This window comes from Paramisgurnus dabryanus, chromosome 5, assembly GCF_030506205.2.
Source record: "Paramisgurnus dabryanus chromosome 5, PD_genome_1.1, whole genome shotgun sequence".
Classification (NCBI taxonomy): Eukaryota; Metazoa; Chordata; class Actinopteri; order Cypriniformes; family Cobitidae; genus Paramisgurnus; species Paramisgurnus dabryanus.
The window spans coordinates 22160141-22187619 of NC_133341.1; the positions used below are offsets into that span (position 1 = coordinate 22160141).

Genomic DNA, 27479 nt, shown 5'->3' on the forward strand with positions numbered 1-27479 from the left:
TGGTGTTGCATTTTAATCCACAAAATGATAAATGATGAAAAATACACACACAGATGCAAACACTTCTTGATGATATTTTTATTGTTAAATCGCATCCACTTTTAGATATTTGTAGTGGACATTATGCGACTTTAATTCAGTTTTGCACTTACCTCAAAAAAAGTGCCTCCGCTCGAAGTTTTCTTCATAAACTGGTTGAGATGCCTGCGCTTAGCGTCATGGCAACCATACACACTCACTAACTGCTGAGCACAACGATTTTTGTTGCACAGCATTTATTGTATAACTAATTTAAAATGTATATTTATGTTGTTTAAAATATTATTAAGGTAATATATACATAATAAGCAAATAAATACGCGGGCATGTGAAAATGTTACATCAAATAAAGCAGGACATGCTAATATGCATGAGGAGTTTTTGTAACCCAATCTGGCAACTCCTGTCATCCCGCAAATATCGCGAGAGGGTTTGTTTTGTTCGCGCTGACAGTGCAGTGAAACAAGTTTCATCCCTGATGATCAGCAAATTCAAAACAGTAAGTGATTTTACAAGACAAAAGCCGTTTAGGGTCGAATTTACTGTAATATTCCCCCTTTTTTTACACAAGCAAGGTTTGTTATATTTTATTAGGTTCAGTGAGTATTGTAATGGTACATAAGTTTGAAACCATATGCTAACCGGCTAGCAGGGTTTTTGTGTTAATGATAACATTGATGCCAGCTTGTATCTGTAAAAAAAAATGTAAATCGCTTAAATTAATTTAATTGCGGATAGTGTTGTCTACACCTTATGTATTGTTTATATGTTTTTTCAGTCTAATAACAGTGGTTTATTTATTGTTACCATAGTAGAACCATAGAAACAGGGTAATAAATGTGTGGCTTTTCAGTTCTATTATATTTAAATAAATCAAACGTTTGTTATGAACTATAGTAACAGATAAAGGCCATCATGGTGATACAATAGTTTTTTTACTCTTCAGTTCCTGGACTAATGCTGTGTGGGAGTGAATCAGCAACATTTTAAAACATGGGTTAGAATCTTTAGGCCATCACAATTCATGTTCAGTGCTAAATGTCATCCAGACTTTATTTATGGGTCTATCAGGTGAATTAGTTCAGAAATGACTTCATACTTTGATGAACATGACTGTGAACCAACAAATCCCGAAGAACAGTACCGACAGAATGCCCTGCTGGAACTTGCAAGGTAACTAAAATTTGACACCATCGTGATGGGCTAAAAACATTTAATTCATTTCTGCCTGAACTTGTTATTAATGTTATTAACGTTTGGGTAGGTCTCTAATGCAGGGCCTAGACATAGACTCGGGTTCATTTGATTTGTCGGACTGGGACCAGCGACTCCCCCCTCCTGCAGCAAAGACTGTGGTTCAGAGTCTTCCTGTGGTCATTATCTCCCCTGAACAAGCAGGTAACCATCTATTGTTTAACAGTCTGCTCTTATTACAATACATCCATTCAAGACAATGACACTGTAAATCAAACAAATCATTATGGCATATTGCAGTATGAGTGGGGGGTGGTAATGCAAGCAATTATCTCTTAAAGGGACACTCCACTTTTTTTGAAGATATGCTCATTTTCCAGCTTCCCTAAGAGTTAAACCATTTTGTAATCCATTCAGCTGATCTCCGGGTCTGGCGGTACCACTTTTAGCATAGCTTAGCACAATCCATTGAATCTGATTAGACCATTAGCATCACGCTCAAAAATAATCAAAGAGTTTCGATATTTTTCCTACTTCAAACTTGACTCTTCTGTAGTTACATCGTGTACTTAGACCAATGGAAAATTAAAGTTGCGATTTTCTAGGCAGATATGGCTAGGAACTATACTCTCATTCTGGTGTAATAATTAAGGACTTTGCTGCCGTAACATGGCTGCAGCAGGCGCAATGATATTACGCGGTGCCCGAAAATAGTCTCCTGCTATTCAAAGTTACTAAGGGGACGATTTCGGCTGCTGCCATGTTAGGCAGCAAAGTCCTTGATTATTACACCAGAATGAGAGTATAGTTCCTAGCCATATCTGCCTAGAAAATCGCAAATTAAAATTTTCCATCCAAAATGATTTTGCCATATTTTCGGTCTGATTTTGGCAATGACAATGTCCAGGTTAGATGCACGAAAATTACGTGACACCCTGTAGACTGGGCTCCCTCCAAGAAAGGGATGTGTTGAACACAGGAGAAGTGGCTCTGTTCCTCTTAAAGGCATTTGTGAGGAAATGTCTCTCTATGCTTAATTAAGCCTTAAGGCACGAGTAGAGTAACAGTGATAATATGGCTACAATGCCACCTTTTGTGGCAGCCTATCACACCCTTGATGTGAACTTAGCTTAGCATAATATGTAAGAAAGCTATTTCAGGCCCTGTAGAGATTTAGTGAAATGCCCATGCTTTTTTAGTTTGCTACTTCGCCATTTTGAATGTACACATTTCTCATATTTGTGTAATTGACCTTTCAGTAATAATAAAAGACTTAAGATTATTGTAGGAGTAGTTTTGTATTTTCAAAAGACTAATAACTTTTTTCACATCAGTATTTTGTATTTTATTTTGTAGTTTGTAACGAAAATAGATTTTGATGTATTTGTGCCCACCTCTGTGCTAAGCTATGCTAAAAGTGCTAGTGCCAGACCCGGAGATCGGCTGAATGGATTCCAAAGCGGTAAAAATCAAACATTTAACTCTAGGGGAGCTGGAAAATTTGCATATATTCAAAAAAGTGAAGTGCCCCTTTAAATCCATGTCTGCTACTTTCCTCTGGTTCACATTCTTCATTTGCCAGATAAAGGACTGAAGTGTCCGGTGTGTTTATTGGAGTTTGAGGAGCAAGAGACAGTAAGAGAGATGCCATGTAAGCATATGTTTCACACGGGGTGTATCCTGCCATGGCTCAGTAAGGTACGTCTATGCTGATCACTGTAAAAAATTAAGTTGGTAAAGTAAGTTACCCGGTTGCCTTAAAATTTTGAAGTAACTCAACTCAAAAATATTACATTACTTACTTACTTATTCATTTAGCTGATGCTTTTATCCAAAGTAACTTACATTTGCTATGTCAGAGGTCACACGGCTCTGGAGCAACTAGGGATTAAGTGTCTTGCTCAGGGACACAATGGTGTGTCACAGTGGATTCAAACCCAGGTCTCTCACACCAAAGGCGTGTGTCTTATCCACTGCGCCATCACCACCTCCATTACTGACACAACTACATGACACAATTTTTTTGCTTTTTAAAGTCAACTAATATTTTTAAGTCAAATCAACTTACATTTTTAAGGGAACCAGGTTATACTTTCTACGTAGGTTAAAAGCGTTTGGAGCGAACCAAAAGATCATGCACTTGTTTTACCAGTCTGTTTTTGAGAGCTTGATAAGATATGGTATCACCGCATGGTATGGTAATTTGACTGTCCAGCTACAATCCAGGTTAGGACGTCTGGTGCAAAATGCTTTTAAAATTATAGGAGGTGAGGAGAAATCGGTACAAGAGTTGTTTGATGCCGCCATTTGAAACCATGCCAAGAAAATTGTCGGGGACGAGACTCATATCCTGAAGGATAATTTTAAATTACTACCATCTGGAAAGAGATACAGGGTCTCGATGAGCAGGTCAAATCGATTGAAACATTTATTTGTTCCCACTGCAATCAAAGCTTTAAACAGAGGAAAAATACTGTGAACTGCCATTGTGTTTTTATGTATTTTTAATGCATGCTTTATTATAAGGTATGTACTGACTTGCACGTTGTCCAAGACAAATTTCCCAGCGATGGGACTAATAAAGTATAAAGTAAATGTAAAAATCGTTAGTATTTTAGAATTACTCATAATCATAAATGTTATATTTTTACAGACCAATTCCTGTCCATTGTGTCGACTTGAATTACCCACTGACAATCCAGACTATGAGGAGTTTAAAAAAGATAAGGTGACTTAGCTGTTTTCTTATTTGACTTTACTGTCCAGTACTTTGCACGTTCATTGTTAATTTCTATATTAAATGTATTCTTCTGTTACTGAATGTATTTATATTCCACAGGAACGGAGAAGACAAAGAGAACACAGGCTAGAAGATCTACATGGAGCCATGTATACATGACCTCTGAGGACTGAATATGAATGACACTCAGTTTGTTAAAAGTGAGTTAAATGTGCAGGGACCAGACTTTGAAATCATTGAGTGTGCTCGTACTTGAAGAAACAGCCATGTTTTAAATGTTTTTTTTTTGTATCGCTATGCACCGAAAACTGTTTGTATGAAATATGTCACTAGCAACGTAGCTTCATAGATGCCTCTTCACTTTTATTAAATGTTTTATTGATCATAGTAAGGAGTTTAAATGTTGTAGTGTGAAATGACATCGATTTGATCCATAATTTAGTATCAATATGTTTTGCTTTCTGAAAGCAATTTCTGTAGTGCTGAGAAACCTTTTATCGGTGTCATAGGTTCCGACGTGGCTTCCCAGACAGTATTTAGCTTAAGCCGGACAAGACCTTAAGTTTAATTAGAAAAAAATAATTAGTTTCAACAAACATGCCTTACTAAAAACATTACTTGTGTGCATTTTGAGGCAAAACAAAGGACACTGATGTATTTTAACATGTCAGTGCAAGTTGTTTTCAGTTTGGACAGCTCTTACATTTATTTTAGTCTAGGACTAGTCTAATCCCTGTTCGGGAAACCGCCCCAAAGTGCCCTATTTAATATTATAATTGTGACTCAGCCTGTGAAAACCCAGCTAAAGTCATTTTTATTTGTGATTTACTGTTGTCTACATAAATTCATCCATAGTGTAAAGAACACTGTGTGAAAATATAACCTTGATATCTTTAATACTGACTGAGTAAGGCCATGTCAAAGACTGAAATCAAACTTTGACGCTTGAGATTTAGCCTGGATTTCTCAGGCAGGTTCACTCAATGTTGTAAAGACTGCACAAAAGCAGGAAGCAGAACATATCTAGATTCTTAAAAATGAATTGCAAATGACATCTTTTTCATATTTTCTTATACGTATTGAATTGTATACATTCCGTGTATGTCATTAATCTTCAAATGATCACAGACAAAAATACATATACACTTGTTTATTCTCGTTGGATGTTTTGGTAGCTATTCAATATAAATCTTTTGTCAAAAGAAATCATTGAAATGATGCATAAATCTGAGTACATAAGTATATTTATAAAATAAAAATATTCTTTGCATTGTTTCGTTTTTGGAGTGTGAATCTTACATCATTGTTCCATTCCCAACAGACATTGTGTTGATTAAAAAATACGTCAACTACATCATTGAAAGGCATCGGAAAAATAACTTCTATTGAACAAATGAAAGTCAGAAAAAAGAAACATCATAAACCAAAGCCAGCAATTTTACTTATCTGACTAAAAATACTTACTTACTAGTGCCTGGCCGTTCTTTATGCAGTGATACTTAACCTAATATATCTGAATGCAAATAATGTGTGTAGGCTGGCAAGTACATATAATGCAAGTGTTGGTAAAATAAGTAATCAAAATATCAGTCAATTTACCAAACTGAACAAAAAGAAAAGTCTGAAATCCCAACAAAATTTCTTGCCCTAAAGTGACCTATACATGATTGCTAATATGTGCACTAAATAAAATGTAAAGTTTGCATGTAGTTTATAATAACTGTTGTAGTCCATCACATCGGTTACACACTGATGCGACAAAACAGGCATTAAATGAGAAATGACAACATCTTTAGGTTCAAACAATAAAAAAAAACTTTTTACTATTTATTTTCACTGTTCCTCTATAACGTTTGCAGTTTGGCTTGAGTTGACTTGGGTATGATGTAATGATCAACTAATAATTGTAGAGGTAGCAATGAAATAAATGCGTGAGAGCAGCTTTCTATTCCAATAATAGTGACAACAAAGATAAACACATAATGCTATGGTGCCTAGAGAGACCACATCTAAATTTACAATGGTATCATAGGCATAAAACGTATTTGTCCCACTGAAAAACGCATACAGAGAGTAAAATTACTGTGTGAAGCTTAAACATCGAAGCATAATGAATCTGCGATCAGGACCCTTTGATCGACAGTTTGAAATCATCACACAGATACTACAATAACATTAAGGCCACCATAACCACTTAACCCTCAGAAAGTACAAATATGGTTTCCTAGGTTCCAGCCTGGAGACCGATTAATTGTCATTCATTAATCATTCTTAAATGTAATAATATTGCTGTACTGCACTGGCATAATTTTGTAAATGACGCAGCTTTATCACTGGCTGTGTCCTGCAACTAAACAAACAATGGCATCCATGAAAGTTATCAAATCAAAAGGCATACAGTGAAATGCATCCTTTGGCAACAACAAAATAAAAAACCTTTGTGGTTAAGTAAAATATAACTCACTCAACACCGGTTAAAGAGTAGTTATGCACGAAACTGCACAAAACGACTGTTAACAATGTATAAAGATATGCATGCAGTCACTGTGTGACCAGATGTGACATTTTGTGAATGGTTATCATGACCCGTAAGACAGAGGCAATATAAAAAACTAATTTGAAAGAAGAAATATATAAAAAAAAAACTTTCACCTGTACCTGCCGTAAAGGTACAGAAAAATTTGACTAACTCTAAAATGTATTAAACGACAAGAAGAGCGGAATTACAGCTGGTGTAACATTACATCACTTCCCCCCAAGTGGAAAAACAAGATCCACATCATCATCAGGATACAAAAATAAAACAGGATCGAAACAAGCCAACTAAATTAACAAAAAGGCCACCAATACAATTTACAATAAATTATTTTGTATTATATTACAATTTAATATAAGAGTTTAAATTAGATTTGAACTAAAATCGTTTTTTTTTTCGAATTCCAAAATGATGGTGCACAAAGGGTACGGCCCCATCCACATTTTAAACATTCACTATTTGAAAATATAATACTTGAATTCTGATAGTCTGTAATTCTATGAACTATTAAAGTGAAATGAATTTTATTTAATTGTGTTACGTGCAAATCATCTATTAGCAAGCTGAATGAGACACACCCCTGAAACATTTGTGCAAACGTGACTGTTAAAATATTTTCAATCGCGCAGTGCATCAGTTTAAGCAAAATAAACTAACCTCACTAACCATGTGACCCACACTACAAAAACAACAGCCTTAAAATAGAGCTAAAAATACTTATTCTGCCACAATTATTTAAAAATATATCCAATCTGTCCAACAAAATCTTGCAAGAAATAAAGACAAATTAGGTGGACAAATCTTATCAAAATCTCAAATTGTATGTCAGTATGAACGGTAACACCTGTAAACCCAATTGAATTTTAATCTTTATTGACGTTAACAGGACGGTTTCTCGACACTTGTATTGTTTTATCTTTGCCTCTGATCCGATCACAAGTGTAAGGCCTCCCACCCGGCAGTACATGACCGTGTGTGTGCGTGCGCTGATGTGTGTGATAGTAAAAGGGTTAAAGCATTGCCGTGTTCTCAGGAGTGCAGTTCAGATGGGTGGAGGTACTGCTTCCTGGGGATTTCAACCCCTTTGTTGCACTACCTCCCAGGGACCCTACTTGGACGTCGTCTCCAATAATGACACTAGACCCATGCGAGAAACTGCGCTGGAGGCCGGCCAACATGGTGTCCGTTGTGACGGTGCCAAATTCATAGGTGAAAGTTCCATAAAATACAAGGACGACTACGGTGAAGACCCACTCGCAGATGGCTGCCGCGTGCTGTAGCATGAAGCTCTCGTGGATGAAGAATACTCCACCTGAAGGAGCTGGTCAAGGACTGTAAATGTTTTTAATAATTGAGTAACTGGGGCCCTGTTTACACCTGCAGGTATTAAGATGTGTTTTGGTCCATCGGATCACAAGTGGTGTTTTAATTTGTCTCTTTTGTTCATTTTCTTTGGGCCATTTTGCCTTTATTTGATAGACATTAATCAAGAGACGACAGGAAAGTACAGGGTAGAGAGAGGGGTATGGGATCAGCTAAGGACCTGAAGCCAGGATGCGAACTCGGGTCGCCAGAAATGTGTTGGTAATCTGTAATACCGCAATTTATTTATTAATTTTAAACTCGATGTAAGTTTTGATCTTCGTTCTGAATCTGATCTCTAACAAAATTCCTTCACAGAAATGCTTTTTGCTAAAAAAAAATTATTTTTGGAGAAAATACCCATATTTAAAGGGACAGTAAGTAGGATTTACCTCGATCTAGTGGTGAAATTGTGTTTTGCATTCAAACGAACAGTGCTCTCTTGCGCCTCGCTTTTCCAAATGTGTGTTGCAACTACGGTAGGCGTTATGTACTCACTAGGGGTGTAACGATTAACTGTGCAAATGCGCATTTTCTCAACCAGGGGGCGCTCTCATGCAGAAACTCCCTTTGTGCCACACAAGAAGTATCATTGCAAACACTATTCCAGGAAATGTCTACACAGGAATATTTATACGCTGTTCTTCAAATTGTTTCAGGTATTTTCATGATAATAAAGAATATTTTGAATGATTTTGCTTAACGAGTGTTGCTTTTTTAAACGCACGTTATAAACGACTCCGACTCATAATGATGTTAGATTAATAAGGACTTCCTACTGACCAAATGCCGTTGTACACGCACAAGCTGTGCATAAAACAAAGAATCGCAGCCTTGCGATTCAGAATCGATTTCAGACAGGCATTTTTAATGGGGACCGCGATTGAATCGTTACATCCCTAGTACTCACTGATCTCCTTGTCTGTTTTAGCTGTCACACTTGCTCGCTCTGAAAACGCGTTGGTAGGCTAGTGCTTTTTGTCCCTCTCTGCTATTATAGTTTATCAATATGGCAGAACGACATGGAAGCCTCCTCGGATACTACCCGTTCAATGTAAGTAAAAAGAAGAAATTCTAAGCTTACACAGAAAGATCATTGGCAGAGGTCATTTGACACCAATGAGGACATATTTATGAATAAAGACATTGATTTTGACTAACAAAACACTTAAAATCCTACTTACTGTCCCTTTAAGAGTTTATGAGCAGAGAAAAAATATAAATAGGATGACATTTTTTTCCTGTTTTGTTTGTTTGATTGAAAACAGAGGGTCTGTTCTTTCAGTTGATATATTTGTATGTTTACATATTTTTAGAAGAAGATTTTCCTGAAAGGCATGAAAACACAAAAAATGCTGGTGGGCAACTTTTCAAAAAAAAAAAAAAAAGGCTGGCGGGAATGAGGTAATACCAGGTGTAAATAGCCTCAGGTAAACACAAAAACATGTGATTGAATTAGGAAGAGATTCAAGGAGTACTTTTATTCTCAAAATATTTATGTTTTGGCATTTGTCACTTTGTGAGAACATCATTTGTTGCTTTAATGAAGGGTGGCCAGCTCTGGATAGCAAAACCAGCCCTATGGCCTATACTGTTTATTAAAACTAACCCAAAACTAGCCAATGACCTTACCCTATACACTCCCATACCCTAAATACAGTCACTGTTATGCAATTTTTTTCATGAAAAATTACTTTTAATAGTGATTAATAGTAATAATCATTATCATAGCCTTTTTCATAAATAAAATCATCATACCTTAAAGGAAAACACCACCGTCTTTCAATATTTTACTATGTTCTTACCTCAACTTAAAAAAATGAAAACATACCTATCTTTTTTTAAATGTGTGCACTTTTAATCTTTGAACAGCACCATTCATTCCTATGGCTCCAAACAGGAATGAATTTAGAAGCCAGCAAACACTTCCATGTTTTCCCTATTTAAAGACTCTTACATGAGTAGTTACACGAGTAAGTATGGTGGCACAAAATAAAAAAACTTGTTTGGAGCCATAGGAATGAATGGAGCTAGGCTAAATGCTAACACATTCAAGAAGCGCTGTACAAAAATTAAAAGTGCACGCATTGAAAAAAGATAGGTATGTACTAATTTGTCTAAATCGAGGTAAAAACATAGTAAAATATTGAAAACGGTGGTGTTTTCCTTAAAAGGGATAGTTCACCTAAAAAAGAAAATTCTCTCACCGTCATGGTATTCTAAACCTGTGAGTTTCTGTCTTTTGTTCTGTTGAATACAAATGAAGATATTTTGATAAATGATGGTAACCACGCAGTTGACAGTACCTACTGATTTCCATGGTAGGAAAAACAAATACCATGGAAGTCAACTGTGTGCTTCCCATCATTTTCATGTTTCAAGTATCTTCATTTGCATTTAAATCATTATTATAAACCTACGGTGGCGAATGGGAGGAAAGGTAGAGACACACACATTTTTATGTACTTTCTCAATAACTGATTTTTGTTTTCAACTTAATCAGGTTACAGATTGCAGCTTTAGATCTGCACAGAACAATGGCTTGTGAGCTCTTCTGTGTAAGAAGCACCTCACTTGTCACTGTTATAAGAGCCATCCACTTTACAATAAGAGTGTGATAATATTACAATCATTTACTGGATGTTATGTAAAGGTCAGCAGGAACATTTAACTCAGCAGGGAATTGAGTTACTGCGACTGAGAGATGTGGCCACATGCACCAAACAATTATAGAAATTAAGCTTCGGGGAAAATCAAAAAATTGTCTACATCTGTTTGAAGATCGGATGAGTTGTTACCCATCTTCAGACAGATCTTTTTATCTACACCTCACATAGTAATACTAGCACTTATTTCTATTTCTCCTACTCTTTCCTAAAATAAATGATAATTTGGTGTTATTGGCATCGTGTACGGTGTTGATTGCTTCCATTGTTTCCCTCCCTTTGGATAAAAGCATCCGCTTGATGCAAATGTAAAATCGAACAATTCACAGTAATAGCTCATGAAACAGCTGGTCACTATGGAACTAGTGATGAAATCTATGGATTATTTACGGACAGACTTGTTAATTAGCTGTTCACAGTTACATCATCCAGCCGCCACCCCTTTTTGTTCCAGTTTGAAAGAAACAATTTATAAATCATTGATGAACACAGGAGAGATGAAGCAGAAAAGCTGGAAGACTCTGAGCTCATCCGTTTCCATGCCAATATTTGGTTAAGCAATTGGATTATACCCGCACTATGATATTAGAGTCAGGGGCTTGTGGATCGTGATGTAAACCATGCTCATGTTCAAATTTGGCACAGTATGTTACCTGTGACACTTGGCATCACTGTTGTCATCTTTAGGTGCAACATTTGAATATACACCAGTGTAAACAAGATTTGCGCCCTGTGGCAACTAAGATCATTGTCGAACAATCAACCTTCATTGGATCTGTATGAGTGTACGCACAGGTTTTGTAGCCTTAAAGGGACACTTCACTTTTTTTGAAAATATGCTCATTTTCCAGCTCCCCTAGGGTTAAACATTCAATTTTTACCGTTTTGTAATCCATTCAGCCGATCTCCGGGTCTGGCAGAACCACTTTTAGGATAGCTTAGCATAATCAATTGAATCTGATTAGACAATTTAGAATCGCGCTCAAAAATAACCAAAGAATTTCGATATTTTTCCTATTTAAATCTTGACCCTTCTTGTAGTGACATTGTGTACTGAGACCGAAGAAAAATCAAAAGTTGTGATTTTCTAGGCAGATATGGCTAGGAACTATACTCTCATTCTGGCGTAATAATCAAGGACTTTGCTGCTGTTTTGCAGCAGGCGTAGGGATATTACACACTGCCCATAATAGGCCCCTTGGTTACTTAATAGCAGGGGACTATTTTAGGCGCTACATAATATCATTACGCCACCTGCAGCCATGTTACAGCAGCAAAGTCCTTGATTATTACGCCAGAATGAGAGTATAGTTCCTAGCCATATCTGACTAGAAAACTGCATCTTTTAATTTTCCGTCAGTCTTAGTACACAATGTGACTACAGAAGAGTCAAGTTTTAAGTTTTAAAAATATCGAAACTCTTTGGTTAGCGATGCTAATGGTCTAATCGGATTCAATGAATTATGCTAAGCTATGATAAAAATGGTGACAAATGTTTAACTCTAGGGGAGCTAGAAAAGAGCTTATTTTTTTTTTTAAAGTGGAGTGTCCCTTTAAAGTCAAGTAAGCAATGCATGACATGTCAAGTGAAATTATTTAAAAAAGTAAAAATCAATAAATAAACATTCGCACTCAACAAGAAAGGATACTGAGAACCAAAGCAAGGAGGGCACCAATGCCCAGTGCCACGCGTACATGAGCCATCCAGTGGTCCAGAGCGGTGACAGCCACCCGATAGGTCAACACACACTGCAAACATATGAACAGAATGCCTGCTGGGAAGGCAGCACCCGCACCTACGTAGTGCAGTGTTTTAGCATGGTCCACCTGGTCAAGAAAGCATCAAGTGTTAATACCCTGACAACAAAGCATCGCACAATGCATCGAAAACAAAACACAACAAATACCATTTAGACCACCCTCAAGTTTGTCTCCCCCCAAAAAAGAAACTTCCACACTGCACACTCAGCACGCGGATAAAGGCACTTATGAGGAGGAGGGAGTGAAATTCCTCCTAAAATCCATTCTGAGGGATGAGATGGCTGTCTTCGAGGATCAATACTAATCACTTTGAGAACATCAAGCTCCTTGAAACACTGATGCTGATGATCAACGCATCAGTCTGATGCACTGAATTTACGACCCGTGAGGAAGAGGCAGCCCCTAATATCTTCATCATCTCATATAACAGCATTTACCACATCATAATAATGATCTAAGAGGTCTCAAACCTGAAAGTTGCCCACTATGACCAGCCCCACAGCATTGGTGCATCCAGACACCAATCCACTTGTGTTGAGCCAGCAGTGGTTCCTGTGCTCGATGATCTGAGCGTACCGAAGCAGACACACCATAATCACTATAAGCAGAAGAAGAACAGAAAATCTCACATGATGACAAATTTCTTCTTTCAGTTCCATAATGTTGTGTAACAGAGCATTAGCAATTATGTTTTGTACCAAGTAAGATTACTGTAATCCAAGTATTCTTAAATATCTGAATTTTGGTTATATTGCATGTATATCCATAAGAAACTACAATACCAAACCCATTTGAATTTGCAAACAAATGATGCTTGATTTTTTTCTCAGAACGTATTTACATATTCCGAAACACTTTGCAAAGACATTTGATTTTAAGCTTAGCCTAAGTATCCAAACACTTTATAGGGCCATTGTATATACAGTACATGCTTTGCCTTTAAGCTGTGCATGTGCACACATTTCTAATTATTTTCATTACATTTTCTATAAGATATTAGTATCTTATACAGTAGATTTCACATCAACATATGATAAACATAGAAGCAGATGACAGAAATCCAACCCTTAATCTTGCAGTTGCACCATATCGGCTCAGCTCAACCAATACGAAACAAATGATGAAGCAACATAGTAAAACTATCATAAGTGATTATGCAATAGGCATCATGGCCCCTAATGCAGATATATACTGTATATACTGTGCAAAAGTCTTATGCCACCATTAGATTTTGTGTTTTAGCAAAGGTAAAATGACCATATATAATTATTTCTTAGTCTCTTTCTTTATTAAAATACAACTAGAAAATACAGGAAATTTGTATGGCGTATTAAATAATAATAATAAAAGAATCAGTTTTTAATGTTTTGTATCGAGTGTGACATCCTCTTATACTTGAGCAATAGCAGGAACCTGCATGCTCTCTTAAACCTAAATGAAACAAAACACAAATTTCTAATTCTTATTTAATGACTTCAGGACTTCCAAAAAAGTTCAAGATGTGCCAAAAGAGGTCACACTAAATACTGAATTTTGCTAGAAGAAGCCATTTTGAGTGTTATTTATACATTTTGTGTACATGTTCACTGTATTTGGTGTTTGAATCCTAATAAAGAAAGCGAAAAATAAATATAGATGACCATTAAAACTTACAACAAAGCTGGTTGGGGCTTTTGCACCATACTCTATGGTTGTATGACATCTCTGCCACGGTGACTAAATTAGATTTGACCCTATATACGTCTGTTCATGCTTTTGTTCTGCTATTTTCTGAGATTTCACCGCCTGTGTAGTACAGTAAATGTGGAAGTATGACAACACAGTCTTACCCATGAAAGCTCCCACATTGCCGATAAGACTAAACAGACAGCTCTCCGGAGGGTAAGATCCACATTTGCTAAATAAAAATCAGGAAAAAGATGACACAGTGAGGTCATGCTGCAAGTAATCGAAAGCTCAGAATAAAGCGAGAATAATTACCTGATGAGGGGGATGTCTTGAATAGTACAACATGTTTTTGGGAAGCCTGGCTTAGCAGTTTCCGCTGTGCATGTCACATTGTACGACCTTAAAATAATCATGTTGACAATCGCGGTCATCAGATGATGTTAACCATACGTACTTAAAAACACTGAGCAAAACAAGCTCCACTTACCAGTTTTCGACAGGACAGACATGGTGGTTCATTACAGCCATGGCATATCTGAGAACACATAAAAAGTCATAACGGAAGAGTTTAGATGCAAAACCCTCTAAGTCCATTTGATAGTTTTCTTGTAAATTACAATTTTTGTATGTTTAGGTTTATAGTTTCGCTGCAAAACCCTCTAAGTACATTCAAGCGTTTTGGCGAAAATCTCAAAATCAATATAAAATCCACTTTTTTGGACAAGTTGCAAAATCACTAAAGTTGCAACTAGAAACACTGAAAGTTATGACAGTCAGAATGTAAAAAAAAAACAGTGGCGACCAGTGACTTATTTTTTCGACGGCGCTCGATGTGAAGTTCGTCACAACATGTATGTAGCCCGTCATGTGTGTGGTTCCTTTTTTCAATGTATGTGTTCTGCGCGTCGAGAGATCCTGTTGCAGATGCGTTTAAAGGGTTTATGATAAAAGAGATGCTGGTGTTTGCCAGATACTCACATAATCTTATGCGTATTCAAGGTTTAGTGTTAAGGGAGAGTCTTGCATGTATTTTGTAAACGTGAGCGTGTCTTTTATCATAAACGGTTTTGACGCGTGTGCAGCAGGCACTAATTTTGACAAAACACATGTTGCACATGGTTTACATTAAGCAACAAACACATATCAATGTGTTTGTGCTTGTGTTGAAAACACAAGCAACATACATGAAACTCCAAACACTTATTTTGAATTAGCGCCCTCAGATGAGCAGTCACGAGTCGCCACTGAAATAAAACTGAACCACACATTAGGGGGTGCTGTGATCCATGTGGCGTTTAAAAATACTAACATGACACAGTTTGCTATGTTTAATAATAAACTAAAGAAAGATTGTGGTGAATTCCAACGTGACAGCACATTGAAACACTCACACTATCCATATCCCAGTGATAGAGAAGGCAGCCAGGCTGACGGGCAGTATGATCCAGGCAGTCATTGGTCTGACAGTGAAGTCCCTCTGTCCCAAGCATGAGGGGGAGGAACCCAGAGGACTGACAGGGGGAGACACAGGGGGGATGACGAGGGGGCACTGACATCCAAGGACACACAGGGAGGGGACATGAGAGGAGGAGAGGGATGCCACAATGCTCCTTCCCTTTAAATGCCAAATCCAGGCCTAATCCATGTGGGGTTTATATGTATAAAGAAAGTTAGAGATTAGTGAGGGCAATTGATAAAAGAGGTACAGAGTCAATTATCATATTATTATCAAACCAGCAAATATACACAACTTTGAAGTCAACATGAAACAGAATTTGATCATTTTAAAAAGATTTGAAGAGCTCAGATGCAAATTCTTATCGCAAAATGTATTTTTTAACAAAGTCCTCTAAGTGCACAGAAGATAAATAGGATGAACGACAGCAGGCGACACGACCGTGTTTTGACTTCCAAACTTGAGTACCTTGTGACTACTTGGGCATGAATACAACCCAAATATGGCAGTTTCATCGCTTACCAATCTGTGGTTCAGTTTCTTCATTTTACATTCTGACTTTCATCAATTGTAATGTTTCTAGTTGCATCTTTAGAGATTTTGCATTGTTTTTGTTAAATGAAATGACCGAAGGTGACATTTGTAAAAATAGGGCATTTCAGTTACTAATCAATAAGCCATAAGTGCTTATAAAAATGCTAATTTACTAAAAAATACGTGTCGGGGGGGTTGCATCTGAACTTTTCATATATTTAACAAGAAAAACGAGGTATTGAGTTTTTCTCAGAACTGCCACATCTTGTAAATGACAAGTGGTTAAAAGGAAGGTGTTAAAGGAGAAGTGGTGATGTCAGCCGAAAATTAATATGATTTCCTGTTAATACATTCTGATTTAAGATTACAAAGATATGAAATCTAGCAGAATAACCTGCACTGCTGAATCTTACATAAGATTAAAAAATGAACAGATTAAACCTTCATGTGGATATTAACTACCAAGCAAATGCAGTCAGTGCAGTCAGTCTGTCACCTTTCCACTTACTGATTAATATATAACCAACATCACTTCTAGTCAAAAGCCTGAGAGGTTTATTGACTTTGGTTTAAAAAATGTAAGTTTTACTTAAAGGGATAGTTCACCCAAAAATGAAAATTCTGTCATCATTTAGTCGCCCTCATGTTGTTACAAACCTGTTTTCTATTTTTTGTTCTGATGAACACAAAGGAAGATATTTTACAAAATATTTGTAACCAAAGCATTCGTGGACCCCATTTACTTCGATAGTATTCTTTTTTACTAGGGATGCACCGATAGGATTTTTTTGGGCCGATACCGATTTAAACAGACAACTTCTGGCCGATACCGATATTAAACACTTGTAAACAATACTATACAGTTGGTCTATTAGCTAGTTTATTTCTGCATCAAATAATTTTTACTGAACATGGATTTGATCTAATTAACATTCTGACCAACATAATAAGAGAGGCACAAATTAAGCTAAAACAAATATAATAAGACAGCATGACAACCTTCAAAGGTGGTTTTTGCTATTCAGCATTTATTTTATTAACAACATTAACTCAATTTTTTTTTTTTACATAAAATGGATTTCTTTATGCAGTTCTTTAATAAACAATCGGTATCTGCCTTTCTCGTGCTATTGCCGATGCTGATGGTTTCAAATGCATCAAAAATCGGCCGATACATATCGGCGGCCGATACATATCGGCGGCCGATACATATCGGCGGCCGATACATATCGGCGGCCGATACATATCGGCGGCCGATACATATCGGCGGCCGATACATATCGGCGGCCGATACATATCGGCGGCCGATACATATCGGCGGCCGATACATATCGGCGGCCGATACATATCGGCGGCCGATACATATCGGCGGCCGATACATATCGGCGGCCGATACATATCGGCGGCCGATACATCGGTGCATCACTATTTTTTACTACTATGGAAGTGAATGGGGTCCACGAATGGAACATTTCTCAAAATATATTTCTTCGTGTTCCTCAGAACAAAGAAATTTATCTGGGTTTGTAACAACATGAGAGTGAGGAAATGACAGAATTTTCATTTTTGGGTGAACTATCCCTTATCTGCACACATGACTGCGACATGATGACAACTTACAAATTATGTTAATTAATTGATAATACATTGGCTATACCATTATTAATGAGTATTAATGATGCCTCTTCCTTAAAAAATGAAAAAATGGCTTTACTTAAAACAAACATGGTTAAAGGTGCAGTGTGTAAATTTTAGCGGCATCTAGTGGTGAGGTCACGAAATGCAACCAATGGCTTAGTCCACTGCTCACCCCTCGCTTTTGAAACACATAGAGAAGCTACGGTAGCCGCCACCAGACAAACATGTCATCGTCGGAGACAACTTAGTAAAAAAATGTGTCCGTTAAAGGCTTCTGTAGAAAAATGGCGGCACAAAATAGTGACTTCCATGTAAGGGGACCCTCAGTGTATGTAGATAAAAGGGTCTTGTTCTAAGGTAATAAACACATACCGGTTCATTATGAAAGGTCTTTATACACCCCTGATAATATAGTTTTGTATATCATTTTGCATTTCTGTCAAGAGATCCTTCTAAAAATTACACACTGCACCTTTAAACTATGGTGTTTGTAACAAAACCATTCGTAACCATAAATTTAGCATCTCACTACAGGAACCATAGTTTAACCATAGCATATTAATATTATAACTATCGCATTACAAATGTTAAGCAATCCATCAAAAACCATGGTTACCATACTTTAGCTTTAATAAGACCACGGTTAATAAAAAGGGAACAATGCTGTCTGAGAAGTCTGCTCGTGAGGTAACGTTAGCCTATGCTAACACAGCAGGTGCACTCATGTTGCTTAAACTCTATTGGAGAAACATTTGTGCTTGTTTAAACTACGAATCTAATCAGATTTCTTTTCTAACTTTAAGATACAAAGCACTGTTGACATAAACAACTCCAGCAGGTTAGTGTGCTATTGATGTCTTGTCACAAATACTAATTTGCATTAAGCTGTGCCGTATAAATGAATGTGCAACACAGGTGTCTATCGTTGAACCTTTAGATCAAGCAAATCGGACTATTGTTTATTTAATTTCTCTCGTGTAAACGAGCTATTCCGTGTTGCTCGTTTGCTAACTTACGTTAGGCTAACAGGCTGTGTTTAAAAATCCAGTGAGCTGCCTTTCTAGACAGCATTTTTGCCTGTGATATACAAAACACTGGGTAGCAAGATACTGAAACAACCACAGAGTCGCACAAACGTTTGAAACGAGTACTAACGTCGGAAAAAGCTAAAATATCACATTATGTAAACCGTTACAAAAGACGCGACTGAGTTCTGCCAATAACATCCGTGTGAACTTGACGTTAAATAAACAAATAAGACGTTGATAAGCACATACCTTAAGTCCTGCTACTCCCGGTTCCCACCTCACACAACCTTGGTGTTGCTTTACGATAAGGCACTGATACTGAACCCGCTACTCGCTCGTCACTGTAACTGTAGTTTTTTGACAATTCAAAACGCATACTTTTAAATGTGTCGACTTGTTGACTTCAACTACATTACCCATAATGACTCGCGGGCTAGACCATCGAGACTGGTGTTGCAGCGCCATCTAAAGGAAAAACATAACTGCATTGTCACCCGGTCAGATATATAAAACATGTGATTTTCAAATATCACCCAGTGGAAAAAATATGCATTTATTTTGAAGTCCGCATAAAAATAAAAAAACGACTTTAGGTAAAGTATGTTATAAATTAGCATGGTCCAAAACATTGACAAACATTACATCGAATATAAGCTTTTCTAAATATTTAAGTTTTTTTACTTTCTCCAGTAAAGATAAACGTTTTATTACACAATTCGGTGGGTCAGCATCTCATCAGATCTAGGCAGTGAGGTAACCTTAACTCTATTGGCTACTTTAAAAGGGGAGGAGCAACTCATTGTGTTACTTCCAAACCTCCTGTTTCAATTCTGTGTCCCAATGTGACAACTTACCCCATATAGGCTACTGTAGGTGTACAGACACTAACTAAACAATTTGCCTTAGCGACGGTGTTAATATGGAGTTGGTCGTTGACCCCATTCAGTGACTTTTTTAGTCCTTAAATGCTCCCACTTTCCAATAATACCATGTACAGTTGACTGTGGAAAATCAAGCAGGAAAGAAATTTCTCTTATTTCAAAAGTGACATCCACCTTTGAAGTTAGAAACACAGCATGCTGGGTGCTTGATTTTATACGCTTGTTGATATAGGTCTGATTAAAACACATGAATTCAATAATTAAAGGCGGGGTGCGTGATCTCTGAAAGCCAATGTTGATATTTAAAATCACCTAAACAAACAAGCCCCTACCCCAATAGAATCTGGACCTTCTTTTGATAGCCCCCTCCCCACACACAAGCACAACTCAGGCACTGATGTTGGTTAATAGACACGCCCCTTACTGCTGATTGGCTACAAGTGTGTTTTGGTAGTCGGCCCGACTCTCTTTTCCAAGTGTTTTTCAAAAATCATGCACCCCACCATTAAGTGTAATACATTATTCCATAGTATTTACTGGAGGAAATAATTGCAACATGCCTGTCATTTAAAAAAGTTAGAATACATTTGAGCTATCTAAACATTTTATATAAATGTAATTTTTAGAGCAAAACGCCGCAAAAACGTTGACAATTAAGTTTCTGTGGGTTTGTTTTTGACATGCAGAACCAACATTTGGTTGAAAATAAGTTATCCCAGCTAACAAATTCACCTACATTACTTAGCAACTCAATTACTGACACAATTACTTGATATTTTATTATTAAAGAAAGCTCAAGAAAGCTAGTGTTTGTATATTTACAGCTGTTATGTCTTATTTTGTCAAAGATTGGAGATTTGATTGGTTCAACTACGCTTCCTTTTTTTAACACTTACATTACTGTTCTCTTTATACATCGCTTGCAATACACTCTTAAAGGCGGGGTGCACAATCTCTGAAAGCCAATGTGAAATCACCTAAACACGCCCCCTAACCCAAAAGAATCTGGACCTTCTTTTGATAAACCCGCCCCACACATACGCAACCCAGGCAACGATTAGTAGGTTAGTAGACATGCCCCTTTATAGCTGATTGGCTACAAGTGTGTTTTGGTACTTAGCCCGACTCCCTTTTCCGAAGCATTTCTCAAAAATAATGCACCCCGCCTTTAAAAATAAAGATTCTTAAAAGATTTTTCACAGCAATGCCTTAAGAAGAACCATTTTGGTTCCACAAGGAACCATTCCATCAAAGGTTCATGAAAAGAACCATTTATTTCATACATTTTTATAATCTAATGAACCATATATCTCACTTTTTGTAAAACAGAAAAGTTTTTAGAGGTTAAAGATTATTTATGTAACCATTTAGTAAAAAATAAAATAAAAGGTTCTTCTATGGCATTGTGAAGCTAAGTCCTCACCTGTGTGTTAAAAATATCAAAACATCTGTAGGCTAAAGTCTTAAAATGTAAAACATTCAAGATAAAGAAAAAAATAATTTATTGTCACCTTAAAACAATGTGGTTATGAAAGTGTAACTTATTTAACCATTACATTTTAATGACATTTCTTTTAAAACGTCTTTTTATAATTCTCTTAAAAGAATAATTCACATAAATTAAGCTTTCACAAATGAAGAAAATGTTCACATATTGCAAACAAAACATCAGGTATTGATTTCATTTCATGTACATCAACGCACTACAGTTATGCCTACAACACTAGATGGCAGCAGACCACCATAAAATGGCAGTTGCAACATGTTATACAATCCCATCATTTTCATGTTATGTAATGTGTGCTCAAAGTTTAGTAACTAAGTCTGCATTGAAAAGCAAATGCTTGAAGACACAAATGAAGACAAGAGATGCCAATATAGCTCACTGCGATGCACAGAGAATACCTAAGCTACACGTAGGGAAAAAAACTTACCTTGGTATTAAAATGGTGTTTAGACAATATATTTAGGTCAGGGTACGAATGAGTCTCTGAACTATCATACAAAAAATAAAATAAATAATAATAAATTGGACATGCTCAAAATAATAAATAGAAGTCAAGTCAAAGTCAAGGTTTTGAATGAGTAATAAGTTGCAATACACAAATTAAAGACTATGATGATCTAAATTTAAATGTAAAGCTTAATATCAGGCAAGCTGCCATTTGCCATAGAAATTACATCAAATGGGGATATTTCACAATACTTTTTAAAAATGACAAATCTTTGGTGTCCCCAGAGTATGAATGTGAAGTTCTAGCTCAAAATACCATATAGATAATTTATTATAGCATGTTAAATTTGCCACTTTGTAGGTGTGAACACAAATGTGCTGTTTTTAAGTGTATCCTTTAAAATTGCAAATGAGCTGATCTCTGCTCTTAATGGCAGTGCTGTGGTTGGGATAGTGCAGCAGATTAAGGGGCGGTATTATTCTCTTCTGACATCACAAGGGGAGCCAGATCTAGATTACCTATTTTTTCCCATGATTGCAGAGAATGGTTTGCCAAAACTAAGTTACTAAATTAATCTTTTCAAATTTTCTAGGTTGATAGAAGCACTGGGGACCCAATTTGAGCCCTTTAGATTTTGATGATATGTCCCCGTTAATATGAGGTTCCAGAAAGCAGAAAGCATGCCATGTGGTTTTTACAGACATCAAACTTCGAACAGTTATTGGATGATTTCTAAACGAATGCCTAAAAACACAGATTAGTCTTTAATACCTAATCTTATCTTTTTCCTTCATATTTTTGGCAGTAATTTTTCAATGTGTTCCTGAGTGAAAGTTCTGCTATTACAGTGAACAAATATTGGACCTATTAGTCAAGTAAAGTTAACAGTATATTGTGCAAGATGATTTATTTAGTTCTGTTTATAAACGACTGACTGACATTATAATTCTTTGGCAGTAAACATTTTGTTCCCCAGTCTACTCCAACATTCCATGTTAATGACAACTGATAAACAAGGGTCGAGTGAATTAATTGTGGAGAGGAATCACATCGCTTCACATTCTTCATGCCTCAAATAATTTCGAGATGCAGAGAGAATCTCATGCACTCAAAATCACATCCCCCTCAGTGGAAACCAAAAATTACCAAGGAAATTACAAATGAAGCTTTCTCTGAAAACACCGCCGTAGCAATAATTTAAAACAATTCTGAATAGCACTAATTCAGGAAAGATTTGTGCTACATCATGGCTTTAGCATTGGGACAAAGGCACAACGTGAGGTTTTTCTGGCCCTCATTCCTGCAGTTTGAAGTTGAAGGTATTGGTGCTCCACTGGGTGACGTCACAGTTTAGCATGGTACGCTCCGTGAAGCTCACGTTCCCCTCTCTGTCGATAAGGATTACCGTATTGGTCCTGTCATGGGCAGACGGTATGACACTGGTTACACAGTAACAGGTAAAGTAATTAATTGCTACCATATTCATTTGAAGATGGTTTCCATAGGATTCTGACCTTGTGCCGTATCCTGGTGTCCGCACACACACTGCAGAAAAAGCCTGAAGCATAGCTTTAGTGTAACCCACACCTTGACTCTCCTGTGCTGAGTCTGGGCTGTTTCTTGAGAAGAGCAGAAATTAGCTTTATTTGGTGTTTTTTTTAAATGAGATTCGATTATTTTAAATATGCAATAAATGCATTAGATAAATGCAGAAAGGTAATTTTGAAGTTTGAGATCACAAACTGTTAAGTAAGGGATAATGCAGAGGCAGCCGGTTGTTATCGCAGAAATAAGCCCTCAAATTGTAATCAGGACTCAATGTGAAGCGGAGGGTCTTGTATCACACTAAAGGGGCTTATTTTTGCGATACCAAAAGCAAGCGGTTATTATCTGGGAATAACAAACAAATCTGCAAATGTCGCGACTGGCCAATCAGAATCAAGCATTCCAACGAGCCATGTAATAAATGCATATGTGTCTAACATACTAAAATGCTACAGGTCACATATTAAGACAAGAAAGGGACAAATAAGCATTAAAAGCTTTTCCAAGTGCTCGTGCCTATTTACGATCATACCTAGATTTGGACTAATAGACCTTTCTGATAGAGCCATTACATTCAATTTCAGTGATGCCGAATGCAAACAGATTCATAATGTCTAATCAGACGTCTGTGTTGCACCCTTATAAATGAATCTCCTCTTAAAGGTCATTACTGACATGAGTGTGCCGGATATCTGCCTTTAACAGCTTCAAATGACAATCTTGGAGAAATGTTGTCTCATTTCACCTTGCACAAGCTGTATATGGGTGATTATGTAATTGCAGGTACATTTGGAGTCCAAAGTCATTATTTTATTCTGCTTTATAAAAATTTTTTTCAATTATGGATCACAAGATGTTAAAGGCCATAGCAATACAATGTTTTTTGTAACAAGTGTCTTATATAGTTGAAAATCATGATTTCCTTCCTACTGTCAGAAGTAGTCAGTGTCAAACTCTGTAACCAATAAAGTGTAACAATATTGACATTCATGTATGTATGTGTGTGTTTCTCTGTGTATGACTGCCAGTGTTGTTAAAAACTGTAAACAGTAACAGCGGTTTACAGTAACAAAATTGATACCAATTCAGACAACAGGAAGGAAATCATGATTTTCAGCTATATAAGACACTTTTGTGATAATTGACAATGAGTACCAAATTAGTAAGATTAAAAATATAATCATTTGAAAAATAAAAAATATCACTTTGGATACCAAATGTACCCTAAATTGTGTAATCATCCATACGGTTAAAATGACAATAGAGTTATTCTGACTTTGACTCTAACATGTGTAAAAAGATAGATGGTCTTTATCTTTTTCTCCTCCAATGTTTCAAACATCCAAAATGTGCTTAAAAGATCTTAACGAAGTCACATAAAATATTTTTTAAAGGAACACGCCCACATTTTGGGAATTTAGCTTATTCACCGTATCCCCCAGAGTTAGATAAGTCCATACATACCTTTCTCATCCCCGTGCGTGCTATAAATCTGTCTGACAAAGACCCTGCTTGCTTAGCTTAGCACAAAGACTGGAAGTGAATGGCTCCAGCTAGCATACTGCTCCCAATAAGTGACAAAATAGCGCAAACATTTTCCTATTTATATGTTGTGATTTGTATAGGTCACACCATGGACAAATATCAAGGTCAAATGAGCCACTGCCATCTTTTAACAGTATACATACTGGGAACTATATTCTCAGAAGTAGGGATGAGTACCGACCTCGGTACTTTTATAGGCACCGACCGAATTGCGTCGGTACTACCCAGTATCGATTCACATAAAATCAATCGGTGCTCAATTTCGGTACCTAAGAGAACATGTCAGCACGCCGTGTGAGTCTGGTACGTAGCGAAAGCGTGTGCGCGCGCGCGAGAGAGAGAGATCGTGTGGTAAGTGACACCCCTTTGCAACTTGCTTAATGGCTAACAGAAAGCGATCTAACGTGGTTAAATTTCACAAAGGATGATGCAGACAATGCTACCTGTAATATTTGTAACCGTAAGTGCAAGGCAAGCAGTGGTAATACATCCAACCTGAGGAAGCACTTATTTAAACACAGTGTGTATTTAAAAGCACAGCTTATTAAGCTTATATAAAAGCTTATTAAGATGCGTTTTCGTCGATCGGATCACTAGTGGACGAGAGAGACAAATTCTTTTTACACCTGGTATTTAGCAACACCAGTCCGTCTCTTTTGTCGACTTTCGATCGCTTCTGTCCTGATTTCTTTTAGTGGTGGTCCGTGGAGACCGCGGGGAAGTCCCTTTGCTTTCGTTTTAACGCAAGCTGGAGTAATGACGGGTTTAAATGGACGCAAACTAATACTATGGCACTGCTTGTGTTTTAAGTAAACATGCTGCACAGTGTTTTGTACATGAATATGTTGGAGCTTTCTCAGATTTTTCAGCACAATTAATGAAATAAGATCACACAACTTTCACGAGCTCGCGAAATGAAACTGCGGAGATAAGCCGCTTTTAGCTTTATCAATGAAAGCCTAAAGACTGTGTGTTCACGCTAAAAGTCAGAAATGACGTAAAACTTTGTCCTCAGTACCTCAGATTAGATAAATAGGAGGAGAGAAGGCAGTCCATGTGGCTGTTCGAACACATTTAACCACATGCGGACCAAATGCCAATGCTGGCCAGATTGGCAAAAAAGTATCTCTGTGTCCAGTCCTCTTCTACATCCTCAGAGCGAGTGTTCTCTACTGCTGTTCTCTACTGCTCTGTCATGGCTTTTACCTGAGAACGTTGACATGCTGATTTTTCTAAAAATCAACTGCTAGTATTGTTTTCTACATAAAAGTTTACTTTTATGTTGCTTTTAGGACGTTTATGTTCATTGATCATTTGTCTTACTTATATATTTAATTTATTTATTTTATTTATATGTAAGACATATGCCCTGGATGTTATAAGGATGTTTTTTTTTTTAAAGATTGTGTGTAGGGCTGGGCGATAATTCGATAACGATAATTTTACCGATATAAACTTTTTCGATAAAACGATAAGGACAGTTCGATAAGTGATCGATAATGTTTAAGCACTGTGCGTAATGTTGCGCGAGCACTTCCGGATGCGGCACGCGCTCTTGGTTTACAATCACAGTGACAGTCAGACTTGAAGGAGTGGAAGATGAGGCAAGTTATTCATTTGTTAGTAGAGACATATGATTTTCGCGATGCGGATAACGCGGACGGAATCACGGAATCCAAATGCGCGGAAACATTTTCTTGTTTGTAATGTTGGACGCGCAAACAGGGTTCGTCAAACACAGCAGACACAGGTGCGTGCAGTATACTGTACTTTCATTCAGCGTCCGCCTTGCGCATGCACACGTTCGCACAGCTTTAAAAGTATATTTACAGGACATTCACAAATTCAGGAAACTGAGGAAAAGCAGCAGATCCACCACTGCAGTGAATATAGTGTTTGCGTATGTGCGCTCCCACAGCAACGTGACACTCTTGACATCCATTTATCAGCGTGTATAGCTCGTATATGTATAACGCACGCGTGATCACTGAACTAAGTTTTCTTTCTTGTTTAAGTGAACATAAACAGCTGTTACTCAGTATATTGAAACTTGAAGCAGTCTGTCTTGGGTCTTAAAGGGACAGTAGTCTGCTGCTTTTGTGTCAGAAATGTGTTGATTTCATAACAAATAGATTTACATTTAATACAGATGCATTAAAACAAGATTTTAGTATTTGTATTTGTCATGTTCTGAATAAAAAGTAGTTTAAAACCATTATTAACTGTCTGGTTTTTACAATTTTCATTCAGGAGCAAAAATCTGCCTTTAAATTTGACAGGAGTAAAGATTTGTTATTTATCATGATAATTATCGATATCGACTGATATGGAAAACATTTTCTCGATAATTTTTTGGGTCATATCGCCCAGCCATAATTGTGTGTATTATTAAACATTTCGAAATAAATAACAAAATGTTGAAAATGAGAGGTTTGGGCTTATTATGTCCACTGAAAGTCACTTAAGTCAGAGTAAAGTACCGAAAAAGGTACCGCTGGGTACCGGTATCGAATTCCAAGTACCGGCATCGGAACCGGTAAAAATGTGAAAGGTACCCAACCCTACTCAGAAGGCGCAGCACTGCTACTTGGGTGAAGTGATTTGCTCGCAGCAAAACTGGCTGTGTCTCATATGACCATGTGATTTGTACATGGTGTGACTATACAAATCAAAACATATAAATAGGAAAATGTTGGCATTATTTTGTCACTTATTGGGAGCAGTATGCTAGCTGGAGCCATTCACTTCCAGTCTTTGTGCTAAGCTAAGCTAGCGGGGGCTGCGTCAGACAGATTTATAGCACGCACGGGGATGAGAAAGGTGTGTAAGGACATATCTAACTCTGGGGGATATGGTGAATAAATTAAATTCCCTAAATGTGGGCGTGTTCCTTTAAGTTATAAATTAATGGAAATTATTATTTGACAGTCT

The 27479-nt window shown here is 37.0% G+C and overlaps 3 protein-coding genes across 5 annotated transcripts in view; 1 reads left to right on the forward strand and 2 right to left on the reverse strand.

Moving 5' to 3' along the window:
- Nucleotides 1-451: 451 nt before the first annotated feature.
- Nucleotides 452-4759, forward strand: rnf181 (ring finger protein 181). 2 transcript variants are annotated; one of them, XM_065250324.1, is made up of 6 exons: nt 452-538; nt 986-1212; nt 1304-1437; nt 2816-2931; nt 3887-3961; nt 4073-4759. In XM_065250324.1, the coding sequence occupies exons 2-6, from the start codon at nt 1127-1129 to the stop codon at nt 4130-4132; spliced, it is 471 nt and encodes a 156-aa protein (XP_065106396.1). In that variant the 5' UTR covers nt 452-538; nt 986-1126; the 3' UTR covers nt 4133-4759. The 2 variants fall into 2 exon arrangements, with proteins under 2 accessions (XP_065106396.1, XP_065106397.1); XM_065250325.1 differs by having other exon boundaries at nt 1111-1212.
- A 349-nt stretch (nt 4760-5108) lies between these two features.
- Nucleotides 5109-19016, reverse strand: tmem150aa (transmembrane protein 150Aa). The gene is made up of 8 exons (XM_065250323.2): nt 18872-19016; nt 15358-15602; nt 14454-14501; nt 14279-14365; nt 14128-14195; nt 12769-12896; nt 12187-12364; nt 5109-7821 (listed from the first exon to the last, which is right to left on the reverse strand). Exons 2-8 carry the CDS (start codon nt 15420-15422, stop codon nt 7520-7522), a joined length of 876 nt encoding a protein of 291 aa, XP_065106395.1. The 5' UTR covers nt 15423-15602; nt 18872-19016; the 3' UTR covers nt 5109-7519.
- A 1972-nt stretch (nt 19017-20988) lies between these two features.
- tango2 (transport and golgi organization 2 homolog (Drosophila)) overlaps nt 20989-27479 on the reverse strand; it is a 38131-nt gene continuing 31640 nt past the window's right edge. Inside the window, exons 9-10 of one of the 2 annotated variants that reach the window (XM_065250327.1) lie at nt 22973-23071; nt 20989-22873 (exon numbers count right to left, since the gene is read on the reverse strand). In XM_065250327.1, the coding sequence (XP_065106399.1) occupies nt 22753-22873; nt 22973-23071 (220 nt within the window). In that variant the 3' untranslated portion in view covers nt 20989-22752. Of the gene's footprint in view, nt 22874-22972; nt 23078-27479 lie in introns of both variants that reach the window. The other variant, XM_065250326.1, reaches the window with a different exon arrangement.